At 43.0% G+C, this 26,303-nt stretch overlaps 1 protein-coding gene across 1 annotated transcript in view; it reads left to right on the top strand.

Annotated features, from left to right (window-relative positions):
• Nucleotides 1-25,035, top strand: part of MOGAT1 (monoacylglycerol O-acyltransferase 1) — a 46,626-nt gene extending 21,591 nt beyond the window's left edge. The window contains exons 3-7 of the mRNA XM_073625949.1: nucleotides 1,275-1,453; nucleotides 6,378-6,582; nucleotides 8,402-8,576; nucleotides 14,677-14,876; nucleotides 24,615-25,035. Coding sequence (XP_073482050.1) covers nucleotides 1,275-1,453; nucleotides 6,378-6,582; nucleotides 8,402-8,576; nucleotides 14,677-14,876; nucleotides 24,615-24,769 — 914 coding nt within the window. The 3' untranslated portion in view covers nucleotides 24,770-25,035. The remainder of the gene's footprint in view (nucleotides 1-1,274; nucleotides 1,454-6,377; nucleotides 6,583-8,401; nucleotides 8,577-14,676; nucleotides 14,877-24,614) is intronic.
• The last annotated feature ends 1,268 nt before the right edge of the window (nucleotides 25,036-26,303 follow it).

Below are 26,303 nucleotides of genomic sequence, written 5' to 3' on the forward strand. Positions count from 1 at the left end.
TAATGTCTGACATAATGAACAGGTATTTTTTCGCACTTATCATCCAATATGACAAGATACTTTCAATGGCATTTATAACATTACTGCTTTATAAATATACAGTGTATTTTTTTTTTTTTTTTTGTCTAGAACAGCAATATGGCAACCGTAAAGCTAAATCACAGCTTTATAAATGGAGCCCTTTCATTTGTCAAAAACAATCATACATGCCATGTGTGCTCATTCCTCCAAAAGTAGAAGTAAATCTTCCTCTCTTTTACAGCAAGCTGCCATCTTTGTTTGATCTGCAGTTGCCATGATGCTGCACCTGTAAACCGTTATGACACCTGCTATTTCATGGCTTGACAGTTTGGTAGATAGAACAAGCAACTGTGACAGTTCTTATTTACGACATACTGTAATTGTTTTGGGAAACCGTTAAATTGATTAGATTTAGTTCTGTTTTAGGCCTTTTTATAGCTGCTACTAGTGGAAAAAGGCACAGACTCAACATACCTCTCAATAATGCTTAATGATATTAAAGGAAACCTGTGATAAAAGAAATGTAGAGGCTGATGTTTAATTGGCTGGCTGTCATGCTGGTCCATTGTTTGTTTTTAGTACCTTCTAACTGAGCCACCCAGAACAACTGAAGTCAAAACTTCTAATATGCAAACCTCTTTGGTGAGTGACTCAGTACATAATCCCAGAGGATAACCAAAAATACTACTACTTGTTGTGGCATGTCATGAAGTGGGTCACAAATGGCAAATTCTATATTCTTCTTATGACAGATTTATTTTAAAGCAGATCTAGCAAATCTGCTTAAAGTAATTCTGAGTGTCTGCCAGTTTGCATATTGGATACCCTCCTAGCTTTAGAAAATGAGACTACATTCATAATGGGTTATATTTACAGATCTAAGGAGTTATTTTTTTTTTTATAGTGTAAGCATCCCTAAAACATTTAATTTTGGGTAGAACTGGGAAAGGTCAAGACCCCTATCTGGTTTTACTGCTATCCAGGGCTCCAGTAGAGAGAACACTTTTTTTTTTTTTTTTTTTTTTTTTACCAGAAGGCATGTGGCGGAATCTCTCCAACAGAGCCTCCAACAGCAATACGCCCTTCTAATCCTTCCTTACCATATTCAAAGCTATCCACATATTTTTTACTTGTAAGAATTTAGATTCCTGCAGTTGAAAAATTAAAAGTATTTGAACAGACCATCAATTCTACTACTGTATATTTAGCACTGCTATTGGACTTTTTATGACGTGTCCATGTTTTCTCTGCAGCACAATGCTGTGTGGGAATATTCTTTATGCTTGTACTCGCCAGGTTCTGGCTCCTGATATCTCTATATGTCCTCTGGCTCTATTTGGACTGGGAGACCCCACAAACTGGAGGCCGCAGGTGGGAGTGGGTGCGGAGCTGGACAGTGTGGAAGCACTTCAAAGAATATTTTCCCATTAAAGTAAGTTACAGAACTCCTCTTGATGTACTACATGACAACTGCTGTCTGATATGCTAGCTATTACTATGTGTCTGATAAATAAAAAGCATTATATGTGTGGGTCATAGAAAAAGCACCTTGGTTTCACTTCTGTATTATAATCATTTTAGCAAGTTATGAAACAATATAATTATAATGGTATTATCCCAACGTTTTTAATGATGCATGTTCTACATTGGGTTTCGTCCAATGAGCCTCTATTTCAGCTACACAAACAGTGAACAAACTCAAGTAGCTCAGAGCTCATTGGGGTTCCTTACACTCCCACACAGTCTACTTATACAGAGGAGCAAACGCATCTGTCTTCCACATGTCATTTTAACATCTGTACCCCAGCAAATTGACAACAGTTCACACCTTTTTAGCTATGTAAATCGAGCAAGTAACACCATCAAAGGGAATATGTACCTATAACGGGGGGGCCTTCTACAACCTTCACATCTCCAATCCTACTCTTTGGGTGTGAAAAGAGCCTCTTCATAAATTCACCGTGTGGTGACAGTAATGAATTTTTTCAATACGTTAACGTTTCATTGAATATAATGTACACAATGTTTTAATACAATTTTGTCTTTAAATAAAATTTGTTAATTTTTAATATTTTGCTATACTCCTTTTAATACTTGCAATTTCTTTAAAAGTGCCTTAAAAGTCCGCTTGGGGAACCCATCTTTATTTGTATCCTACTCCTTAGGGCTGGTTTTATACTTGCTTTAAAACATGGCTTCGGACAGGCTTTGTTAAAGCTCTATGAACACTAGTCAAAGCTCCTGTCACTAAATAAAATGGTTAGCTTATGGTTCTGTTTACACCTCGCTTTGGGCTTTGGAGCTTCGCTGGGGCTTCAAGCAAGCTTTGCCATGGACTTCTATGGAGGCTTTGAAGACGCTTTTGAAGCACAACTAAAGGTGGGCGGCACAGTGGTGTAGTGGATAGTGCTTTCGCTTAGCAGCGCGAGAGTCGCTGTTTCGAATCCCATGACTGTCCATAGTAGCTGAAACTTCCTGCATTGACAGAAACATCCGTGCTTATATAACTTACAAAAGTGTGTACACACCTCACATTTTTGTAAATATTTTGTTATATCTTTTCATGTGACAACACTAAGGAAATGACACTTTGCTACAATGTAAAGTAGTGAGTGTACACCTTGTATAACAGTGTAAATTTGCTGTCCCCTCAAAATAACTCAACATACAGCTATTACTCTCTCATACTGGTCACCGGAAGTTCAACATGGCAAAGAACTCTCTGAGGATCTGAAAAAAAGAATTGTTGCTCTACATGAAGATGGTCTAGGCCAGGGATATGCAATTAGCGGACCTCCAGCTGTTGCAAAACTACAAGTCCCATCATGCCTCTGCCTCTGGGTGTCATGCTTGTGGCTGTCGGTCTTGCCATGCCTCATGGGACTTGTAGTTTTGCGACAGCTGGAGGTCCGCTAATTGCATATCCCCAGTCTAGGCTATAAGAAGATTGCCAAGACCCTGAAACTGAGCTGCAGCACGGTGAGCGGTTTAACAGGACAGGTTCCACTCAGAACAGGCCTCGCCATGGTCGACCAAAGTAGTTGAGTGCACGTGCTCAGTATCATATCCAGAGGTTGTTTTTGGGAATCAGACGCATGAGTGCTGCTAGCATTGCTGCAGAGGTTAAAAGGGTGGGGGTGGGAAGGGGGGGGTCAGCCTGTCAGTTCTCAGACTATATGTCGCACACTGCATCAAATTGGTCTGTGTGGCTGTCATCCCAGAAGGAAGCCTCTTCTAAAGATGATGTACAAGAAAGCCCGCAAACAGTTTGCTGAAGAAAAGCAGACTAAGGACATGGATTACTGGAACCATGTCCTGTGGTCTGATGAGACCAAGATAAACTTATTTGGTTCAGATGGTGTCAAGCGTGTGTGGCGGCAACCAGGTGAGGAGTACAAAGACAAGTGTGTCTTGCCTACAGTCAAGCATGGTGGTGGGAGTGTCATGGTCTGGGGCTGTATCAGTGTTGACGGCACTGGGGAGCTACAGTTCATTGAGGGAACCATGAATGCCAACATGTACTGTGACATACTAAAGCAGAGCATGATTCCCCCTCCCTTCAGAGCCTGGGCTGCAGGGCAGTATTCCAACATAGCGACCCCAAATACACCTCCTAGATGACCACTGCCTTGCTAAAAAAAGCTGATGGTAAATGTGATGGACTGGCCAAGTCATGGAGGAGTGGAAGAAGACTCCAGTGGCAACCTGTGAAGCTCTGGTGCCCAAGAGGGTTAAGGCAGTGCTGGAAAATAATGTGGCCACACAAAATATTAATACTTTGGGCCCAATTTGGACATTTTCACTTAGGGGTGTACTCTTGTTGCCAGCGGTTTAGACAATAATGGCTGTGTTTTTTTTAGTTAAATTTAAGGGGACAGCAAATTTACACTATTATACAAGCTGTGCATTCACTACTTTACATTGTAGCCAAGTGTCATTTCTTCAGTGTTGTCACATGGCCTGTACATTTAGGAGACGTTAAAGAGATCCCATCATCAACGTAATAAAATTGCAGGTAAAACACGTCTGCTGTGATTGCACACAATGGAGGCCGATCGGCGGGTGCACAGATGTCTGCCGGCACTCGCTGATCTTTAGGCAGATCTTCATTCTGACAGGAGGAGAGGGGTGGAGTTTGTGTCCCTGCAAAGCCGGGAATACATTTCTTCCCTTCCCCTAGTAAAAGCACCTCATACAGTGTGTATAAAACACAGGCTAGGCACACCGTTAACCCTTTAATCGCCCCTGATGTTAACCCCTTCCCAGCCAGTGTCAGTGCACTGATCACTGTATTGGTGTCACCGGTCCCCAAAAAGTGTCAGTGTCAGAATGTCCGCCGCAATATCGCATTCCCACTACAAGTCGCTGATCGGTGTCATTACTAGTGAAAAAAAAAAATCCCATAGTTCATGCTCAAAAGTTGGTCTACAAATCAATATACAATTATTGGGGTTTTTTTTTCCTTATTTTTGATTAAAGAAAAAAAATGTAGCTGTATAGATATTGGCCTAAATTTTATGAAGACTTTTTTATTTGATATGTTTAATAGCAGAATGAAGAAAATTTTAGTTTTTTGTTTTTTCAAAAATTGTCTGCCTCTTTTTGGTTATAGCGCATAAAAATAACGCAGATGTGATCAAATACTACCAAAAGGAAGCTCTATTTGTGGGGGGGGGGGGGGGACAATTTTTTTTTTTTTTTTTTTGTACAGTGTCGCATGATCGTGCAAATGTCAGTAAAATTAACGCAGTGCCGTATAGTAAAAATTGTCCTGGTCATAGAGGGGGGGGGGGTTAAATCTTCCATAGATCAAGTAGTCAACTACTTGTCTGCAGTTGAGTTTTTTTAATGCTTGCAACACAAAGCTATTGTCCATAAAAATACAGAACATCTATTCAATATTTTAAAGGCTGCAAATACTCACCCTTGCTCCAGTGATGCGACCTCTGAAAGCTACATGGCCAGTGGCAATATCCTCTTTCTGGATTCATATGGGTGCCAAGTATTTGGCTGTCTTTATCGCCTGGTGTGAGATAATGTGACTTCCACACATGAGTTAATTCATTCCAGCACCAAGGTGTGCCGAGAATATACACCTAGCTACGCATGCACAGGTTATTTTTTTTGCTGTCTTTGTTCCAGAAACACAACTGGAAGTAAGAGGAAATCCCCCAAAGTGAGGGGAAGTTCCTGCTAAGACGGTATGCACCAGAACAGGTGTCTGGAAGATTTCCCCTCACCTTCTCATTCTAGCAAGGATGAATCTCCCCAACGGGGACACAAAGCAATAATGAGTATTAACCCTTCCCCACTCTTCCCCACTCTATCCAAAGACACATAGACCTCAAAGAAAATTGTAAAAGCAAGCCAAGTGTCACATATGTGTTCATGTTAAAGCGGAACTAAAATCCAAAATGCCTCTGCTGCAATGGTCCAATGCCTGCGAGGTTCATCCCCAGCGCCAGCATCTTTTCCCCCAGCTTCTTCTGGGTGTCAGTCTTTGGCCATCTTGGTTGGCTTGTACGGGATGACAGGAGTGGAGTCATCCCAGCAAACAGAAGACTGAGAGAGGTTCATTCTATTTCAGAAGAGACACCGAGACATTGTCTCTAATGTAATAATAAATAGCCTTTCTGCTCTTCCTTTTTTTTTCAGCTGACAACGGGCTGAAGTCAGTTACGTCACAGAGCCGGTCCAGGTTTGGGAAAGATCATGACCATATAGTTGGAATCCGCCCAGACGACTGGACTGGCACACAGCTCAGCCTCTCAGCAAGCCGCTGAGAGCCTGAGGCGGCTGCTCCTGCCCCCTCCGTAGCTCAGGACACTAGTGGGGGGGGGGGGCAGAGGTGACTGCAGTGACTGACAAGGGCTCTCTGCTCAGGGAGCTCTGAGAACCGAGCCATCGTCAGTGTTTGATCGCTTGGCTCTGTTTTCGAGCCGATGGGGGACAGATTCAGCATCAAAGCGATGCTTCATCCACCTAGGCAAGTATGATTTTGCAATAAAAAAACTTATACTTCTTTTATTTCTGTTTTTTTAAGTGCAAGCTTTCTGAGTAAGGTGTAAATGTAGCAATTACAGGTTTTTATTGCTTTCCAAATTGATCAGTGTTTGCTGATCTAGATGATTATCTTCAATTTTTTGTGATGCTGCGTTAGGCTGATTTCACATGATTTTGTCTGTCAAAATGGGGGGGGGGGGGGGCTCAGTGTAGATATAGTGCACCAATTTGAGGGCCAAAAAAAGTATAAATCTATTTTACTGCTATGCTTTGTGAGCTATTTTAGTTTGCACACCTTATAACCGCAGCATACAGACCAACCAGTTTCACCGTATATGTTGCTCTTTCCCCAGCTCATCAAGACACAGGATTTGGATACTCAGCACAATTACCTTTTGGGATTTCACCCTCATGGAGTCTTAGTCGCTGGAGCTTTTGGAAATTTCTGCACAAACTACACTGGGTTTAAGGAGTTGTTCCCAGGCCTGACTCCTCACCTGCACATCCTTCCCTTCTGGTTCCGCTGTCCCTTCTTCCGAGAGTACGCCATGTCTGTTGGTCAGTAAAAGGATCTTTTCTACATTGACAGGAAAAACATGCAAAACACATTTTTACAGTGTGTGTGTGTGGGGGGGGGGGGGGGGGGGGGGTGTTTAACGGTGCAGTATGTATAGGTAGATAATGATGTCCTTTCTTACAGACTCCTTGGCTTTCTCTTACTATATTATGTTCACAAATGATACTATAGATCAGGGGCCTCTAAACTTTCTAAGCAAAGAGCCAGTTTACTGTCCTTCAGACTTTAGGGGGCTGAACTGTGACCAGTGGGAGCAGAAAATGCCCGGCATCAGTGAACATAAACCATGCCCCCATTGTCGGTATCAGTTGGAAAAATAGTTCCCCCATTGATGCTGTCAGTTGGTGGAGTAGTGCCCCAAGAGCCAGATAAAGGCAAGCCAAGGGCCACAATTTGGAGACCACTGCTATAGAATATAACTCATTGACATGTGTTTAGAGGAGTAAAACGTGTTTTTTTTTTTTTTTTTTTTTTTCTGCTAAAACTTTGCTGCACCTGCGTGGACTGGCTGTGTTTGTTGTGTTGTGGTATTTTTTAATTTTTTTTTCCTGCCTCTAAAAGCCTATGTGTGCAGGGACAAATAGGCTAATATATTAGGCTCTGTTCACATCCTAATAGTTTTTGGGCGTTTTTCTGCTCTAAGCCTCAGCTCTAAAAATGCCCAACAAGACAAATCCCATTCATTTGGCCCCTGTTAACATCTGAGAGTTCTGTCGCCTAAAGCAAAACGCCCATCACTCAAAAAAGTACATGAGCTTCTTTTTTGGCAGATTATAGGCTTTTTACTGCTTTAACATTGGCGACTTGTCATCTTCCTGTACAAAAACGCTTGAAAAATAGTAACTCCTAGATGTGAATGGCGCCTAATTGTGAGAGTCTGATAACTTTGTACAGTAACAGAAAAAAAACATTTTAAATGTCATCAATCCCAACACACAGTAAAAACTGGGCTTCCTTGGTGTATGGTAGTGCCTCTTCCAAATATTTGCCTCTTCTATTTTTTTTTTTTTTTTATGATCTATTTAGTAACTCTGCTGACTAGACAGATAGAGATAGAGAGATATATATATATATATATATTATTCTCTATGCCAAATGAAATTAATGACTTAGTCCCTGTAGCCCTCATTCCTGCAAGGTGACACACAATATGCTTCAGTATATTTTAAAACTCAAATATTGCAGCTGAACTTTCATGGACTTAAAATGTCTTCAGTTGGGAAGGTCAGTTTCTCTGTAAATATAAAAAAAGTTCCATTAACAAAGTCCCAAAGTTCTTCTGTTAAGCCAAAATAAAACTAAGTATGTCAATGTTCCAGAGATTATTCAAGTGTGGGGTGTGTGTTTTTTTTTTTTTTTTTTTTTTTTTTTTTTTTAATATATGGTTTTATTTTTCAAATAAGTTGGGTAATGCACAGCATAAATTGCACTAAATATACAAACACATAGTATACAAGAGCTGGAATACTGCAGTGAAATCTGAAGACCCTTAATGGCTTAATGGAAATGTATTATAAAAGTAGAAGCAACCCGTCGATAAGCAGGAAGGTTGCAGTAGACCACCAGATGCATAGCTCACTATCAACCCTATTGCCATGTGTACATTTAGCTATGCACCTGACTTACATTGGACAAGGGTATGGATGGGGTTGAGCTCAACCACAGACGTGGTAAGAGAAGGCATCTCAAGCAGGTTGTATCAGTTGGGCTGTGGGACTAATCCCTCTACAGAAGAGTAAGAAAATAAAGTGGGGAGGAGGATAATTGAAGTTTGATGTACAGTTTCTATGTTGTTCGCAGGTCTAGTGTCGTCTTCTAAGAAGAGTGTGACACATGTCCTGAGCAGACCGCAAGGTGGAAATGCTGCAGTTGTAGTGGTTGGAGGAGCTGAGGAGTCATTGGATGCTCATCCTGGAAATCTAACTCTCCATATCCTGAATAGGAAAGGATTCATCAAAGTGGCATTGAAGAGAGGGTGTGTTTCTTGTTGATTTGTAATTTAACCTGCAATACTGGAATCATTTAATCATTTCTTGTGCTGCACTGAATGTGGTACTGTTAATTAATACTGTATGTAGGTTGAATTGACCTCTAATAGGAATTATTACACAATGTTTGAGCTGTACTGCTTCTACACTTCAAGCCTCTGAGGTGGCCAATTTAGAGGACATCATGCACTGAAATATGGAAGAGCAAGATTGTAAAAATGTATTTCAGAATTCGGCCATTGTGTGGCAGGTATACTGCTGATATCTGCTGCCGGAGCCCAGGTGTTTGTGGACAGGTAGCCTGTACAAATCAGTGACAGGCTGACAGGAGCCACAGTTGTCCATCGCTGTAGGCATGTAATAGTACATTTTGAGGGGGTTACATGTGGTTAGAGACAGGTGATCTGCCTTGACACAGACCGATTACCAATGTGCATTTACCTTGTTGGAGGAATTGAAAGCCATGACCTTTTGTAAGCCTGTCATTGACTTGTACAGGCTTCCAGGTCATGTCTGTCGGCAAACACCTGGGCTCCTGGCCGTAGATGTCTGCAATATACCTGCCACACCATGTATGATTTGGACATGTGAATGGGAGCTAACTACTCATTTGGGACAGAATGTGCTGAAATATAAGGGACATCCAAATGTCCGCTCAGTGAGTGCAAATCAATATGTGCCCAGTGTCTCCAAACATTTTTGAAGCCATATTAAATAGTAAAGTATACAAGGAAAAAAAGGGGGGGGGGGTTAAATCAATAGAACTGCTCAAGGTATGCTCTTCTACATTAAAACACCAGGGATTTCAAATCCAGTTAAGGCACAATACCAAAATAATAGCAACATATATCTCACTGCTTATAAAATGAATATAGGAAGAATAGAGCCCCTCGAAAATAAAGCCCTTTAGCAGTAACCAAATGACCAATGCCCAGCATGAGGATCTTCCTTTTTTTGGTGAGTAAATGGGAAACCATAAATGGGGATTTGACAAATGTGTTAAACTACCACTATGACAATCTGTTTCCTTTTTTGTTTTATGATTTTTATTGAAGACCGTTTTTTCACAATCATGCAGCCCGACAGACATTGCACTAACAATCATCTCTATATTCGGGTTCTTGGGTAATGCCATTTTCCTGTTCTAGCAGTTGTACAAGTTGACCGTTCAGTCCAAAAAGCCCCAGAATTAGACCTGGTGCTCTCCCTAATCAGATATCAGTAACAGACCTGGTTAGACACCCCCCCACTTTTTCTTCTGCAAAACAAGTCTGTGTGAGGACACTTGTGGGATATGGCTGTTACCCAGCTCTGCCAGCAAAGAACAACCAAGAGAAGGGTGGGGAGCAGCATTTTTAGTAACTGAAAATGGTAAAGTATTCCCAGACAAAAATCGGTCACAAATCATAACTTGTAGGGGTTGAGGTCTATAAAGAGACAACAATTTGGGAAACTTTAATTTATGCTTTTAACCACTTCAATACTGGGCACTTTCACACTGTTTCTTCCCAGGCCAATTTTCAACTTTCAGGGCTTTCGCACTTTAAATGGGCATTGCACGGTCATGTAACACTGTACCCATATGAAATTTTTATCATTTTTTTTTTTTTTTCGTGAGAAAATGCATCACTGCGTTTTTTTTTTTTTTTTTTTTTGCTAAACAAATGGAAAAAAAAAACAAATTTTGAAAAGTTTTTTAGTTTGTTAGAAAATTGTGTGTGTATATGTATATATGTGTGTGTGTGTGTGTATATATGTGTATATATGTGTATATATGTGTATATATGTATATGCATACATACATACATACATACATACATACATACATACATACATACATACATACATACATACATACATACATACATAATTTTTTTTTTTTCCTTCGCTGATGAGGCAGCTCTGATGATCAGTGTAGACAATGTGCTGACAGCCTTGCAGGTTATCGACTGCCGATAACCGGCATGTCTGTTTACATATGAGCAGCTGTGATTGGCCCTTTACCCTGATCGTTGTTCGAAGGACACAGTGCTCAGAGAGGGTCTGTGCTGCGGATTATACAAGAGAAGCTACAAACAATACTGGGCTTTGCTCTACCTCTATTTCATGCCCATGGCATCTTCCAGTATACCTTTGGACTAATGCCATATAGAATGCCCTTCCACACCATTGGTAAGGATTTAACAAACAAACTCTGTTACATTGGAGAAGATCACTGCCATTCCCATGTATTCTCATTACCAATATGTAGGGAATGGAATTGGTAGACAGAGATGTGATGTCTCTTCAGCTGCCTTAAGAAAAATTCTTTCCATGCTACCTACAATGGGCATGGGGAGTGGATCTTTTGGCCACAAAATCGCCAGATCCTGTAGGGCAGTGGTCTGCAAACTTTGGCCTTGGGGCCAAATGCAGCCTTTTGCGCTTACCTTTGCATACCTCCCCAACCGTCCTGGAATTTCAAGTAAATCCCAGTGTCCCACAAATATGGGCTGAGTCCCGCAGCGGAGCCCACTAATTCCCGCCCCCCCCCCCCCCGTCAGCTGTGCGCCTTGGTGCAGCTGTCGGGCTGAGGCTCTGGCTCTCTGTGCCCAGTACATGCCGTATGAGGAAAAGATAGGCTAGGTCTGCTCCACCTCCTCCCCAGGTCCCCTTGTGCCCACTCGCAAGTCCCAGCATGCAGCCAATCTGTGCCTGGGAAGGGGTTGTGTGGGTGGGAGATTTTTAAAGCAGCCAGTGCTCCTTATGTCTGCCTGTGCCTCTGGAGACAATCTAGCTTCGGGTGAGCAAACTCACCCCTATCTCTCTGCCTTCCATGTACCATAGTGATCCTGCCTTCCATGTACCATAGTGATCCAGGATTGCTTCTGTGGACAGGTGTCCTTTTTATACAGGTAACAAGCTGAGATTAGGAGCACTCCCTTTAACTGCTTGCCGCCCGCCCACCGTCAAATGACAGTGGGGTGGTGCGGCTCTTGTTCTGGAACATTGTCATATGACGGCGTCCCAGAACAGCCTGCTCTCGCGCGCCCATCGCGGCCGTGCCGTGTTGCTAGGACACTGCACGACCCCGATCTGTGTAAAGAGCCGCGGCTCTTTAACCATGTGATCGGCTGTGTCCAATCACAGCCAGTCACACGTAAACGCGGAGATGCCGGTAATCGGCTCTCCTTGCCTCACACTGACAGAGTGTGAGGCGAGAAGAGCCGATCAGCGGCATCTCCTCACAGGGGGACATGTAGGAATGTAATCGGGGCACTGATCATCAGTGCCCTGATTACAATAAAGAAATATAGTGTCGCAATCGGTGCCGCCAGTCAGTGCTGGCAATCAGTGCCGCCTATCAGCGTCACCCATCAATGCCCATCTGTACTGCCTATCTGTGCCCATCAGTGCCCATAAGTGCGGCATATCAGTGCCCATAAGTGCCATCTCAATGACCACCAGTTCAGCCTATCAGTGCCCATCAGCGCACATCAGTGAAGGCGAAAAATTACTTAGTTACAAAATTTACTGACAGAAAAAAGTAAACTTCTTTTTTACAAAAAAAAAAAAAAAAAAACAGCAGTGATTAAATACCACCAAAAGAAAGCTAGTTGTGTGAAGAAAATGATAAAAAAAATGTGTTTGGTTTCAGTGTAGCATAACCGCAATTGTCATTCAAAGTGCGACAGCGCTGAAAGCTGAAAAATGGCTTGGCAGGAAGGAGGTGTTAGTGCCTGGTAGGCAAATGGTTAAGAGTGTTCCTAATCTCAGCTCATTACCTGTATAGAAGACACCTGGGAGCCAGAAATCTTGCTGTTGGGGGATCAAATACTTATTTCACTCATTACAATGCAAATCGATTTATACCTCTTCTTCTTTTTTTTTTTTTTTTTTTTTTTTTTTTTTTTTGTTCTGTCTCACACTGTTAAAATAAACCTAAACCCAGCACAATCTGCGCTATCCCCCTTCCCCTATACTGATAATAAAATCGCTGGCTGTGAACAAACCATTATAGACATAAAGTGCTGCAACCCAAAAAAGAACTTTAATATCTAGTTCTGTGCCATATATAATAAGTAAATTCTGGTGCGCTACTAGTGTCTTGATGATTAATGTGAGCCTTCAACTCAAACCTTTTTTAAACATTACTAAAGTGACAGAAAATAAATACATATTATCAGTGAATTCCCAAAAGAAATAAATATTAATTGGTTAAATGGTGTATCAAAACTTATGTATCAAAAAAAATAAATGAATAAATAAAAAATAAACTGATAAATGATAAATAAAAGTCCTTCTTTGTGTTAGTCGGAAAGCTAATCCTTTCGGTGCTGAACTTGCTGACAAGGTGATATGCGCTGGCAAATCAGTAACATAAGGGGGGCCGCTTACCAGAAAAGTTGGACCCCTATTACGGGGGTCTTTGGAGCCTTACAGGTACCAAATTCCGGGCAGGAACGGCTGCTTGTCGGCTTCAAATCCGCCTAAGCTTGTTACCGAGCACAAGGGTGTTCTCACCTCGACCGATGTTACTGTGTACTCTCAGGTGTCTCCAGGGTTTTGCCAATGTCGGGGCTCAGACAGCTGATTGCATTTGCAGTTAGGAATCCGCCTCACGAACACTGACACTGGAGTATCGTATCCCAAACTTTGCTTCTGTGTGATCACTCGTTATCAAGTTGAAAAGAGGATAGAAAAAACTTCCATAGTGAAGTACATAAAAGTTCTTTATTAAAACTCATGGATGACTGACATCAAAATGGGAGCAGAAAATTGCAAAACGGACAGCTTGGCTGCTGCAAGGCTTGCCCAGCTGGTGTGTGGTGACGTCAGGTCCCGTAGCTCCGTCCAACGCGGCGTTTCTCCATAAGAGGCTTCAACGGGGAAAGGAGACTGTACAATAAACCTACCATTAAAATTATAGACTGATCATTACTTTGTCAGTGGGCAAAACGTACAAAATCAGCAGGGTATCAAATATTTTTCCCCTCCACTGTAACTCTTGCCGCAGCCACAAAGCAAAGCATTGCTCCTGTAGCATGTTTACACCCCTGGCTGCTGCCTCTGCAGCTATAGGGGGAGCACTTGGCGAAGTGGTAAACGCCTCTGGTTGAGCCTCGGTTTTACCACCCCTGCAACCACTATTGTGAATGAGCCCTAAATGTTATGTTGCATATTTCTGACATTTGAGAACATTTTCTTCTGATGATCATTTTGTTCAAGCAATGCTGCACTGTATACAACTGAGCTTCTGTTTATTCATCCTTCTTTAAGCCCCTCCCACTGTTAGGTGCAACTTGACCATGACCATCATTTGCTACTATGAGCTACATGTACTGCAGTACTTATTTTTTGGCTCCATCCCAGGGTTCTCAGGTCCTTTTTATAATCCTCTGTTTTAAGCTCTATTTTCAGTATATAATAAGTATAAGTAATTTTGTAAATGATTGAGTTGAGGTTTATATGTATCCCTGAGACTCCAGCTTGTGGCACAGCAATCAATTCATATTTTATAGGTACAAGGGAGCCCAGGTTTTGTTTTACCATGGCCCTTAAGCCCTTCTCACTATCCTGTTTGGCCACACCCACTTTTTGCTGCAGCTTGCCGCAAGTCACTGTCTCTCCAAAATATCCCTCCATTCTTAAGTTCAAAAGTGAGAGGTATGCCTTTGTCTGGCCCTTGGGGCACTACTCCTCCCACTGACAACAATGGGGCACTATTCCTCCCACTGACAACAATGGGGCACTCTTCCTCCCACTGACACACATGATGGGGCACTATTCATTCCTCTAATACCAAAGATGGGATGTTGTTTACTCCCACTGATGCCAGGGCATGTTCTACTCCCAATGACCATGGTCTGGCCCCCTTAAAATCTGAAGCGCGGTAAACTGGCCCTTTGTTTAGAAAGTTTAGAGACCCCTGCTGTAGAGCAAACACTGAAACTTAAAAAGTGAATCTGTAAATAATACTGGAATTTGGTTGTCCTTTGGAAATATGTATGCTAAGATAAAATTAGATGTCTTCTTGCAATCTAATGTATAATCAGGGATTTTGTTTGAGCAGGCACTTGTTAATTTTTAAATACTTTCTTCTTACAGGGCCCATTTGGTGCCAGTATTCTCTTTTGGTGAGAATGAACTGTTTCTTCAGGTGCCCAACCCTAAAGGGTCTGTGCTGCGGAATATACAAGACAAGCTACAGAAGATGCTGGGCTTTGCTGTACCTCTATTTCATGCCCGTGGCATCTTCCAGTATAGCTTTGGACTAATGCCATATAGAATGCCCATCCACACTGTTGGTAAGCTGTAAGGATTTAACAAACCAATCCTATCAAATTGGAGAAGACAACTTCCATCCTCATGTGTTCTCATTACTAATATGTAGGGAATGGAATAGGTAGACAGAAGGGTCGTGGGGAGTCTGATCAGCTGCCTTGAGAAAAAAAAATTCTGTGCTATCTTCCGAGTGCCAGGATGCCAGAACAATTTCTACTTTATTTTCTTCTGGCACATTAGCCATGGCATCAGGGCCTCTCAGTGGTGTCTCAAGCAGAACGTCCCATGATCTCCCAAATACAAAGAGTTCTTTAATGGCTAAATGTTAGTGAAATTGAGGAGATACATGCAGAAGCTGTCTGCCAACTTCTCTTTTCTGTAGCAAGATTATCAAATGTTGTAGTTGTTGCTTGGAGGTGGGTTTCAGGCTGAGCAGGGCTTACTTTAACATGGTACATACTTTGCTGTGTGTAAGTACCTTGCCTTTCTTTACATTTGAACATGACTACTCCCGTCTTCAATACCTTGGGAGTACCAATCTGACTTGTGTTCTCCCAGGTACCACCCCAGCCTGGGTTGGCTGCTCATATCGGAAAGGTCTGATGTCCTCTTTAAAGCAGCCTTTATGGTGTCTTCAGCTGTCTGCTGGGACCCGACATGATCCCTTCATGGGTGTTAGTGATGCTAGTGTAGTAAGATACTTGTTCCATTTTCCCCTTAGAGAAGGGAAAGGATGCTGTCTGCTTGCATGGTGTAAATTTACACAATCGGGTAACGTCAGTCAGATTAACAGCTGATGGTGAGAAGCACCTATTATTGCCCCCCAATGGAATTTCTGATTGGCCAGATAAAAGCATTGCTCAAGACAGCATCTATATCTATCCTAAAAGTATGTCTCCAAACCTTTTTTTTTTTTTTTTTTTTTTTTTTTTTTTTTTATTTCAGTTTTGGCTTGAGCAGGGAATAGTTGGACCCAATTATGGTGTGTGTGTGGGGTGTTTTTTTTTTTTTTTTTTTTTTTTTTTTTTTTATTACATCCTGTTTAATGGATATAACATGGAGGGAATGACTCTCCAAGGAAATCTCCTCTTGCCTAAGGTTGGCCTTTAAACAACAGAAGGGCATTTGAAGCACTGCATAAAGGCAAATTGGCATTTGCAAATGTCCATATTTTTTTTAATTTTTTCATACATCATGGGACACAGGCTAATATTCATTACCTGCTGGGTTATACTTCATCTCCAGGTGAATGAACGCTGGTAGACAAAAGGTCTTTAAACAGGAAGTGATCCCCTATATAACCCCTCCAATACAGGAAGTACTTCAGGTGGTTTTTTTTTTTTTTTTTTTTTTTTTTTTTTTTTTTTTTTTTTTTTACCAGTGTCTGCAAGGTGGGTGGCAAGGTTGTTTGAGCTCTCTGAGGTCTCTAGTCCCACATATGGTTCTTAAATGAATCAAGGGATTGACCGATCGGATCCATTTGACACAGGCTTTACAAGCTCGCAAAGAAGACTCAAGATCCTGCAAGGTTTTGCCTCTAATGCGGCCTCTGGGCGCTGGACTGGAATCCTGGACACTATAGCGCTAAGGCATTCCTGCAGGATGCTGTACAGTCCACGGGAGTGGACCCTAAACATGAAAAGGGTACCCAGTCCTTTGAAGGTCCTCAAGTGAAAGGAACCCACCATGAAGGGTGAAGATTGGGCTCTTGGTTTCTTTTTTTTTAAATTGTTTATTTATGTGAAGAACACGGCCCACATGGACCAATAGATACACAGAAACACATGTGTCAGATAACATACAGAGTACAATATAATGATAAACATTCTTGCATATTTCTTTGAATCAGAACAACATCTAGCCTGCTATCCCAAAACAGTGCTCAAACTCACGTAAGTCAGTAGTATGTTCAGTGTGCTATCATTAGTGACCATCTATCTATCTATCTATCTCAGGATCAGAAAGAAATAGAGAATGCTAGAAACGGAACAAGAAGGAAGAGAGCAAGAAAGAGAGAGGGGGGGGCAGTATAGGGAAGGAATGGGGGGGGGGGGGGGTGAGGGAATGGGTCTCGCGAACATGTAGGGTTGTATCAACTGTATTCTTAGGGTTCTATGTCACTGCTCATGGGTCGCCAGCGCCCCATTATATGCACCCGCGTACTCACAGGGCCTCATCGGTTCTTCTCAAAGATTGACCTGCTGTCGAGTATATGAACATCGACCATAGTTGCCAAGTTTTGGAGAAAATTTCTTCCCTGTGTTGTGCCGTGTGGATGAGGTCTTCCATTTTTCTTATCTCTTCCACCTTTCCCAGCCACATATCGATAGTCGGTGGTAGGGTGGATTTCCAGCAAAGAGGTATGCAGGTTCTGACTGCATCTAACAGATGTCGTATGATTGATCCTTTGTAGGCCTTGTCTGGAATGTCAGTGGCATGTAGTAAAAAGAATGCTGTGTCTTTTTTGATTGTCCTGTCGGTGAATAGTTGCACAGTCTCGTGTATCACTTTCCAAAAACGTGAGAGCTTGGGGCATGACCAGAATATGTGTAACAGAGTCCCCTTGTCCCTTTGACAGCGCCAGCATACTTCAGATGTTGTGGGAAATATTTTATGTAGTTGTGCTGGGGTTCTGTACCACCTAGAGAGTATTTTATAATTTGTTTCCTGGGTTTTAGCGCAAATGGAGGACTTATGTGTGAAATGAAGTATGCGTTGCCGCTTCGTGGGGTTGAAACTGCAGCCCAACTCTTCCTCCCATTTGGTCAAACCCGGGGGTATGTAGTCCGAGGGAGGTGTAATCAGAAGGTTGTACATCAGTGAGAGTGCATGTGGTACAGCGCCCGTGTCGGTGCAAAGTTCTTCTAGGGTCGTGAGTCCTTGGTCAACGTCTGTGGGGGGTGGGATGGATTTAAGGAAGTGTCCTAATTGATGTGTCCGTATGAAGTCCAACCGGAACATCCCCATGGGTTGGAGAGTTCCGCGTATGTTCTCCAACATCCTCCCGAACTAAAGTGGGAGGCCATATGCGTACCTGCTTCGCCTAGTCTCTGAAAAACTCTATCCTGTAGGCCTGGTGTGAATAGAGGGTGTCCTATGATTGGATAAAGGGGTGAGTTCCGAGATGAGATATTTGGTTTAGAGATCAGTTTGGTGCAAATTCGGGCTGTGTTGCCTATCAGAGGGTGTCGTTTAAGTTCCAATGGTAGACTCCGAAAACACCACGGGGTACCTCCCAGTGGGACTCTGGTGTGGGATTGCTCTAATTGGGTCCATAATTTGGTCTCCCTATGTCTGCGCCAATCTATTAGTCTACCCAAGTGCACCGCTTGATAGTAAACGCGTATGTCAGGGCGTGCCAGCCCCCCAGAAGACTTGGGGAGCACAAGTAGTTTGTTTGGCAGTCTGGGTCTTTTTCTAGCCCAGACAAATTCAGTAAACACCGTTCGTATTTGTTTGAAAAATCCGGGGGGTATATGTATCGGTAGGGCCTGCATTAGGTACAATATTTTCGGTAGTATAGACATCTTCAGGATGTTACATCGCCCCAACCAGGAGTATAGGCCGGATTGCCATGTATTTAGCATTGATTTTATTTTTGTTAGGAGTGGTGGAAAGTTAATTTCATATATTTTGGACACTGGGGGATGTATGTACCCAAATACTTTTGGGCTTTGTCTGTCCACTTCAGTTTAAAACTGGCTTTAAGAGACGTGAGTTGCGATAGAGGGACTCCTACGCTCATTGCCTCTGATTTAGCCAAGTTAATTTTCAGATAGGCCAGAGCACCATATATGGAAAATTCTTTTAGCAGGTTTGGGATGGAAATTACCGGGTTTGTTAGTGAAAACATAAGGTCATCAGCATATGCTGATATCTTATACTGAGTATGGTCCATGGATATTCCCGTAATGTCAGAGTTCAGTCTGATGTGGCAAAGGAAGGGTTCCAATGACAGTGCGAAAAGGAGGGGCGAAAGTGGGCATCCCTGGCGCGTGCCATTCGAAATTTGGAAAGCGTCTGACATTACGCCATTCACTCTGGCCCTAGCAGTCGGTGCGGTATATATTGCTGAGATCCAGTTTAGCATAGTATTTCCCAGGCCAATCTGTCTTAACGTTGTAAGCATAAACGACCAGTTAACCCGGTCAAATGCTTTTTCGGCATCTGTACTGAGGAAAACTGTCGGCGTGCCTGTTACCGTGGCTTTATAGAGCAAGTTCAGGACTTTAGTGGTATTGTCCCTCGCTTCTCTGGTTGGGACGAAGCCCACTTGATCAAGATGAATCAAGCTGGTTATGTGTTGTTGTAATCTAGTGGCTAATATTTTGGTGAACAGTTTTTAAGGTCCGTATTCAAGGGCTCTTGGTTTCTAAGTTGACCTACGCCTGGACAGGTAAGTGAAACCCCTTTTATTATTATTGTGGGGTGTCCCAGTGATTGTAACAATCAGTCAAGCTAGCTAGAGGCTGGACACCTGTGTGCGGTGACCATACGGGGGAGTTTTGGGCTAGCTGTGGGTGTTTGCAAAGTGTACCTTTTTTGCTTGCCTGGCTGTTTTTTACCTGTATGATGCACAACGATGCGCCATTTTGCCTTGGTTTGCCATGGCGCACGTGTGTTTGCAAGAGCACCGCTGGGCTCAGCAGTTTGTTCGGTGGCCATGGCACATGCGCCTTCACTGCACATGCGCCGTAGCCTTAATCTGTGCGCTCGAAGATTCGCGTCATATGCGAATACGGCCACGCCCCTTTGCTGGGACCATGTACACATGCGCGGAATGTTCCAGTGCACAGCCAGCTCATTTAAGCTGTGTATGCCAAGCATGCGGTGCTTCCAGAAGGCCATTGTGGGACACAGCAGGCTCTGAACCAGGCATTTGCAGCGGTTCATTTCTCCTTACCTGGGTCACGTGAGTCACCAGGGGTTGCTTGGCAGGCTAAAGGTGCTTAGCAGGATTGTTGCATAGGGGCTTGGTGAGCCCTATTAAAGGCTCTCCCTTCTGAGGTGTGTTTAATACTATGCCCAGGTACTCCCTTTTTGTGGCTAGTAAATTTCTTCAAAAAAGAGGAGTGGACTAACACTACAGGGAAGGGCACACCTATGTCATTAGTAGTTCCTGATGAACCGTGTTGTATCCCCTGAAGGACCAGAGGCTTCCGGGCAATCTGAACCGCTGCGCCTATCTGGGATTGTGCTTACAGTCAACGCTGCTGCTTCACCCTTTATCAATAAGGATGAACTGTCCTCAGCCCTAGCCGGGTTAGAGCACAAGATTGCTGGCATGATTGGCTCCATCCCACAGGGTGGCAAGAAGCGTGACAGATCCCCCTCCCTGGAGACTCCTAGTCTGGAGCAGGAATGGGTTGAAGATGAGGAAGAGCTTTTAAGCTCAGGATTCTGTGGATGGCCTGGCGGATGAGTCTGCTTCCGAGCAATCTGGACAAGAAGATATCCAGTTGGTGTCTGCCTCTCAATCAGAGGCTTTTGATCTAGACTCTTACCGAAATGGTTTGTTCTGCCTTTAAGTTGCCTCGTGCAGAGGTTACTGAGCCTCCCTGGTCCTCTTTAGGATCCCTGGGGCCTCTTCAGGCCACACAGGCTTTCCCCTTACACACTCTGTTGGAATGGGAGGTGTATGCTGAAAACCCTAAGTGGAGCATGCCAGCCGTAGATGCAGCAGTCTCTTCCTTGACTTACTTGACTTGTCTGGTAGATCACACACAGGGCTTGAAAGACCCTGTTGACAATAAATTGGAGTCGTGATTAAAGGCTTCCCTTTTTTTTTTTTTTTTTTTTTTTTTTTTTTTTTGGCCAGTTCAGCTATTCAGCCAGCTGTTGCAGCAATTGGTATCTGCCATTCTGTAAAGGATCAGATCAGACGGCCTGACAGGCCTAACCAGGAGGTTGATCTGCCTGAAAATAAGGCAGATATTCCTCAAGCGCTGTTGACGGACGCCTTAAAGGATTCAATACAGCAGGTTTCTCGTTTGGCTCTCTTGTCTGTACATTTGCGCAGACTTTTGTGGCTTAAAAACTGGTCAGCCGAGCTTCCTTGTAAAAAGTTATTGGCAGGTTTGCCGTTTTTATTGGTGATCACTTGGACAAATATATCCAAAAGATTTTCGGAGGGAAGAGTTCTCTACTTTCTGTGAAGAAAAGCACCAGGCGTCCCTCGTTTAAAACCTCGGACTGCTTCCTCAAATGTCTCGGCGCCAAGTCAGTTCCCCCACCAACAGGGCACTAGGGCCTGGGGCAAGCCACAAGGCCAGGGCCAGAAAAAGCCCTGGGTCCAAAATTCTTCTTTTTAAACCCAGTACCAAGCCCTCCTTTTTAGAGGGGATGCCCCCACTCTATCAGGGGGAAGGCTGCTGCACTTTACGGACATTTGGAGAACAATAGTTCAGGACGAGTGGGTCAGCTCAACTATATCCTGCGGTTACAAGCTGGAGTTGCAGGGGGTTCCCCCTCCAGAAGTTTTTAAGATTCAGCGTTCCCTCGAGTCCTCCAAAAAGACTTGTTGCTTCAGGCACTACATCATCTAGTGCATCAAGGAGTGATTGTAGAGGTTCCTGTACCCAAAAGGGCACAGAGTTTTACTCAAAGCTATTTAGGGTTCAAAAAACAAACGGACACAAGGCCCATTTTGGACCCAAGATCCCTGAACCAGTATCTACTGATCCAGTCCTTTCGGATCGAGTATGTCCGCTCAGTAGTAGCCTACCATCTCCAGATGGGAGACTTTCTAGCCTCCATCGATATAAAGGAGGCATATTTACACGTACCTATCTTTCAGCCTTATCAGAGGTTACTGTGATTTTGTAGTAGAGGAACGTCATTTTCAGTTTGTGGCTCTACCCTTGGGGTTTGCTACAGCTCCCCGGGTGTTCACAAAAGTCCTAGCACCAGTACTGGATCTTTTAAGGGCCAAAGGGGTCCTGGTGCTCGGGTATTTGGATGACTTACTGCTCAGATCACTCAATACAGGCATTACAGAGCATTACATGCACAGTGCAGTATTTGGAAAACTTAGACTGGATTATAAATGCCAAAAAGTCAATGAGACCAGCTCAAAGTCTAAAGTATTTGGGTCTGATTCTTGGGTCCAAGCAAGAGTATTCTTGCCACCCGCAAGGATCTGTGCCCTTAAGTATTAGGTGCGTCGGATAAGGGGAACCAGACAACCCTCCATTCAGCTCTGTATGAGTCTTCTAGGGAGGATGGTAGCCTCCTTTTGAGGCAGTGCCCTATGCCCATTTCCATTCCAGGCCTCTACAACAAGACATCTTGTTGGCTTGGAACAGGAGAGGACAAGCCCTGGATTATCCAGTGTTATCTCCTTGGGCACGCTTAAGCTTAAACTGGTGGTTGCAGGATCAGAACCTGCGACAGGGAGGATCCTTCCTCCCGGTAACTTGGAGAGCACTCTCCTACAGATGCCAGTCTCTCAGGCTGGGGAGTGACTCTAGAGGGGCTCACAGCTCAGGAGAAATGGTCAAGGACGGAACAGATCCTGCCCATCAACGTCATGGATTATGGGCAGTACGAATGGCCCTACGGTCATGGATGGTGGAGTTTCAGGACTGCCCTATCGGGGTTCAGTCCGACAATGCCACTGCAGTGGCCTATATAACCCCCCCCCCCCCCCCAAGACGGTACCAGGAGTCGTTCAGCTCTGGAGGTGAACCACATACTAGCCTGGGTAGAGGGACATGTGGCGATTCTATTGGCAGTCCATATCCCGGGAGTAGAGAAATGGAAGGCAGATTATCTCAGCCGCCAGCAAATCTGCTTGGGGGAATGGTCCCTACATCCAGGAGTGTTCCAGGAAATTTGCCAACATTTGGGATGGCCAGAGGTCGACCTACTGGCATCCAGGTTCAACCACAAGCTACAGCAGTTTGTGTCCCGAACAAGAGATGCTCTGGTAGTTGCATGGAGCCAGTACTCCCTGGTTTATGCTTTCCCTCCGATCCCTCTCCTTCCACATTTGTTGCACAGGATTTGGAGAGAGGGAGTTCCAGTCATTCTGGTGGCACCAGCCTGGCCCAGAAGGCCCTGGTTCCCGGAGATTGTAGGACTAACAATAGACGGCCCATGGACTCTTCCACGGCGCCCTGATCTACTGTCTCAAGGTTCTATATTCCACCCCAATTTAAAGTCTCTAAATTTGACGGCATGGCTATTGAAGCCAGGGTGTTAAAGGACCGTGGGATCTCGGGACCAGTGCTGTCTACCCTAGTGAATGCTAGAAAAGCTAGGGAGATCTATCATAAGGTCTGGAAGACTTATATTGCTTGGTGTGAAGCCAAAAAAATGGCATCCTTGGAAATATGTGATTGGGAGAATTCTCTTTTCTACAGTCAGCTGTGGAAATCAAATTGGCTTTGAGTACAATCAGAGGTCAAGTTTCAGCCCGATCAGTATTCTTCCAAAGGCCTTTAGCCTCCCGTTCACTGGTCCGAATCTTTATGCAGGGGGCAACTCGCTTGCTTCCCCCCATTAGGTCACCTATGTGTCCTCGGGACTTGAACTTGGTACTGTCTTAGGTTCAAATGGTTGTTTCTGTAACGATCAAGGAAATTCCATTAGACTTGCTGTCACACAAGCTAGCCTTCCTGATGGCTATCGCCTCGTCTAGAAGGGTGTTGGCGTCCCCTTCATGCAGGGAATCGTACTTGATCCTTTACTACGATAGGGTCATGTTATGACCTGTTCCATCCTTTTTGCCAAAAGTGGTGTCGGCCTTTTAATTTAAATCAGGACATTATTTTGCCGCCTTTTTTTTTTTTTTTTCTCAGCCTCGTTCGGGGGAAGAGAGATGATTGCATTCTTTGGATGTTGTCCGAGCAGTCAAGGTTTATTTGTCTAGATCTGCGGAGATCCGAGAATCGGACTCCTCCTTTTTTTTTCATTTTACCAAAGGGACCCAAGAAGGGGCAGGCAGCTTCCAAAGCTTCCATTGCCAATTGGGTCTGTCAATTGGTCATTCAGGCCCATGGTCTGAAATGTAAAGCTCCTCCCTTTAGGGTGGGAGCTCATTCTACCAGGGGTGTAGGAACCTCCTGGGCTTTTCGCCATCAGGTATCTGTGGCTCAGATTTGTAAGGCTGCTAAGTGGTTTCAGTGCATATGTTCACAAAATTTTATCAAGTGGAGGTTCGAGCAGCCGAGGATTTGGCTTTTGGTCGCAGTGTACTGCGGGCTGCCGTATATAAGGTCTGGTGGCTATTGTTTGGCAGGGTGTCTCCCTCCCCCTCAAGGCTATTTCTCTGGGACGTCCCAGCGGGTAATGAATATTAGCCTAACTCTTTGTCCCGTGATTTATGAAAAAGAAAATTTTAGGATTTTTTTTCGTCTTGCTTACCTGTAAAATCTTTTTTTCTTTTGAGTACATCATGGGACACAGAGGTCCCTCCCCTCTGAGGATTCAGTGCTTGCTACAAAACTGAAGTACTTCCTGTATGGGAGGGGTTATAAAGGGGATCACCTCCTGTCTAAAGTGTCCAGTACCAGTGTCCATTCACCTGGAGATGAAGTATAACCCAGCAGGTAACGAATATTGGCCTAACTCTGTGTCCCATGATATACTTGCCTGTAAAATTATTTTCTTTGAGTATGACGAAGAAAATAAGATATTTTTTTTTTTTTATTCTTTAATTCTTTTTTACAAGAGGGTGATATTTTGTTCTTCCATGAAGTAGAGTATGAATGATTGGTAAAGTGGCGTGTATCTGAAGGTTGTCATTTTTGTTTCTACAGTAGGCAAGCCCATCCCAGTGAAGCAAACCTCAAACCCCACTCAGGAAGAGATTGACGAGCTTCATCAGATCTACCTTGAGTCCCTCCAGGAACTGTTTGAGGAGAACAAGGCAAAGTATGGTATCCCTGAGCATAAATCTCTGATCTTTACATGACCTTCTCTACGCGGCTCTTTTATAGGACTGGAACTAGTAGAAAAGACCTGTGGTCCAACACATTAATACCAGAGTGGTAAACGCAACACATCGGGCTTATTATTCACACAATATCTGTAAATTTTTGTTTTTGCATAGTGTAATGCTTCATACCTGCACGTTTAATTCTCAAGAAAAATATGAAAACACTCCATAGTTCACAAACTCATATGTCTCTTATCTTCTGCATCAGAAATTAAAATGCCTTGATGGCTGAATGAGCATAACGAGGTGTAAAGTTCTATGAATGGATTTGTCAGTGTGTGTGTGTTCTATTACACCGTATGTTAAGGTTAATTTATTTACCCTTCACTATAGAAATAAATGAATATATAGGAACTTGTGTTTTATTTTCCGTTTAGTTGGATTGTACCATGAATGCCTACAGGTGGCAGCAAAACCAATGGCAAAAATATTTATATCAAATTTACATTATTATATGTAATTTATTCATAGAGGCTTTAAAAATATAGAAGTACATTGTATGCAGATTCTGTCAAAGTAAAATCCCAGGAACAATCTAAACATAACTTCTGTCCAAGTGAGAGACCTCATTTCAGACTTTATCAATAAACAACAAATGGAGCAGCAATAACACACATTCAATCACAACCAACCATTAGTATTTATTTGTATCTGACTATAGTAAAATTAAAGATATTTGTATTGGTGATATTATTATATTATATTTTTTTTTTTATAGTAGTGGTCCTCTGAAACCTGCAGAGGGTACAATTGTATAAGCCCTGTAGTTACATATCGTGTTATACTAGAGATGCACGATTAACCGTTAAAGAATCAGATTGTGGAGATAGATAGATATTTTAACACAGTCTTTTTGGATCAAAGGAATGAACTTTGGTCTATAAATGAGGGAAGTTTATCCACTTAAAGAATAAACCTTTTTCTGACATTTGTTGCTTACAAGTTAAATCAGCATTTTTTTGCTGTAATATTAAAAAAATAAATAAAAAAATAAATATATATATATATATATATATATATATATAATTTTCAGAGACCCTAGAGAATAAAATGGCGGTTGTTGCAATATTTTATGTGCCACTGGATTTGCACAACGGTCTTTCAATCACACTTTAATATAAAAAACTAAACCGTAAAGTTAGCCCAATTTTTTTTTTTTTTTTTTTTTTCATCATGTGAAAGAGGATGATGCACTGCGAGAATCATGATCTTTATTGTAAGAAAAAAAAAATGTGATTCTCATTTTGGTCAGAATCTTGCAGGGCTACGTTATACACATACTGGGCTAATTTAGTAAAGTGTATGACTAAATTGTCTTTTTCCAGGGCTGGCAAGTCTATCTTTACATGGTTTCCAAATAAAGTGATTGCAATGTTGTATGGGAGTGTTTTTCCTTCCTGGAGAAGGGGTCTGCTTACCAAGGCCTGTTGATGGAGTACGGAAGGATGTTGAGCTGCTAAGGTTTCATTTTCCAGTGAAGGTTGGAGACTGGTTACTAATGGGTAGAAAA

This window comes from Aquarana catesbeiana, linkage group LG04 (genome assembly GCF_042186555.1).
Source record: "Aquarana catesbeiana isolate 2022-GZ linkage group LG04, ASM4218655v1, whole genome shotgun sequence".
Taxonomy (NCBI): Eukaryota; Metazoa; Chordata; class Amphibia; order Anura; family Ranidae; genus Aquarana; species Aquarana catesbeiana.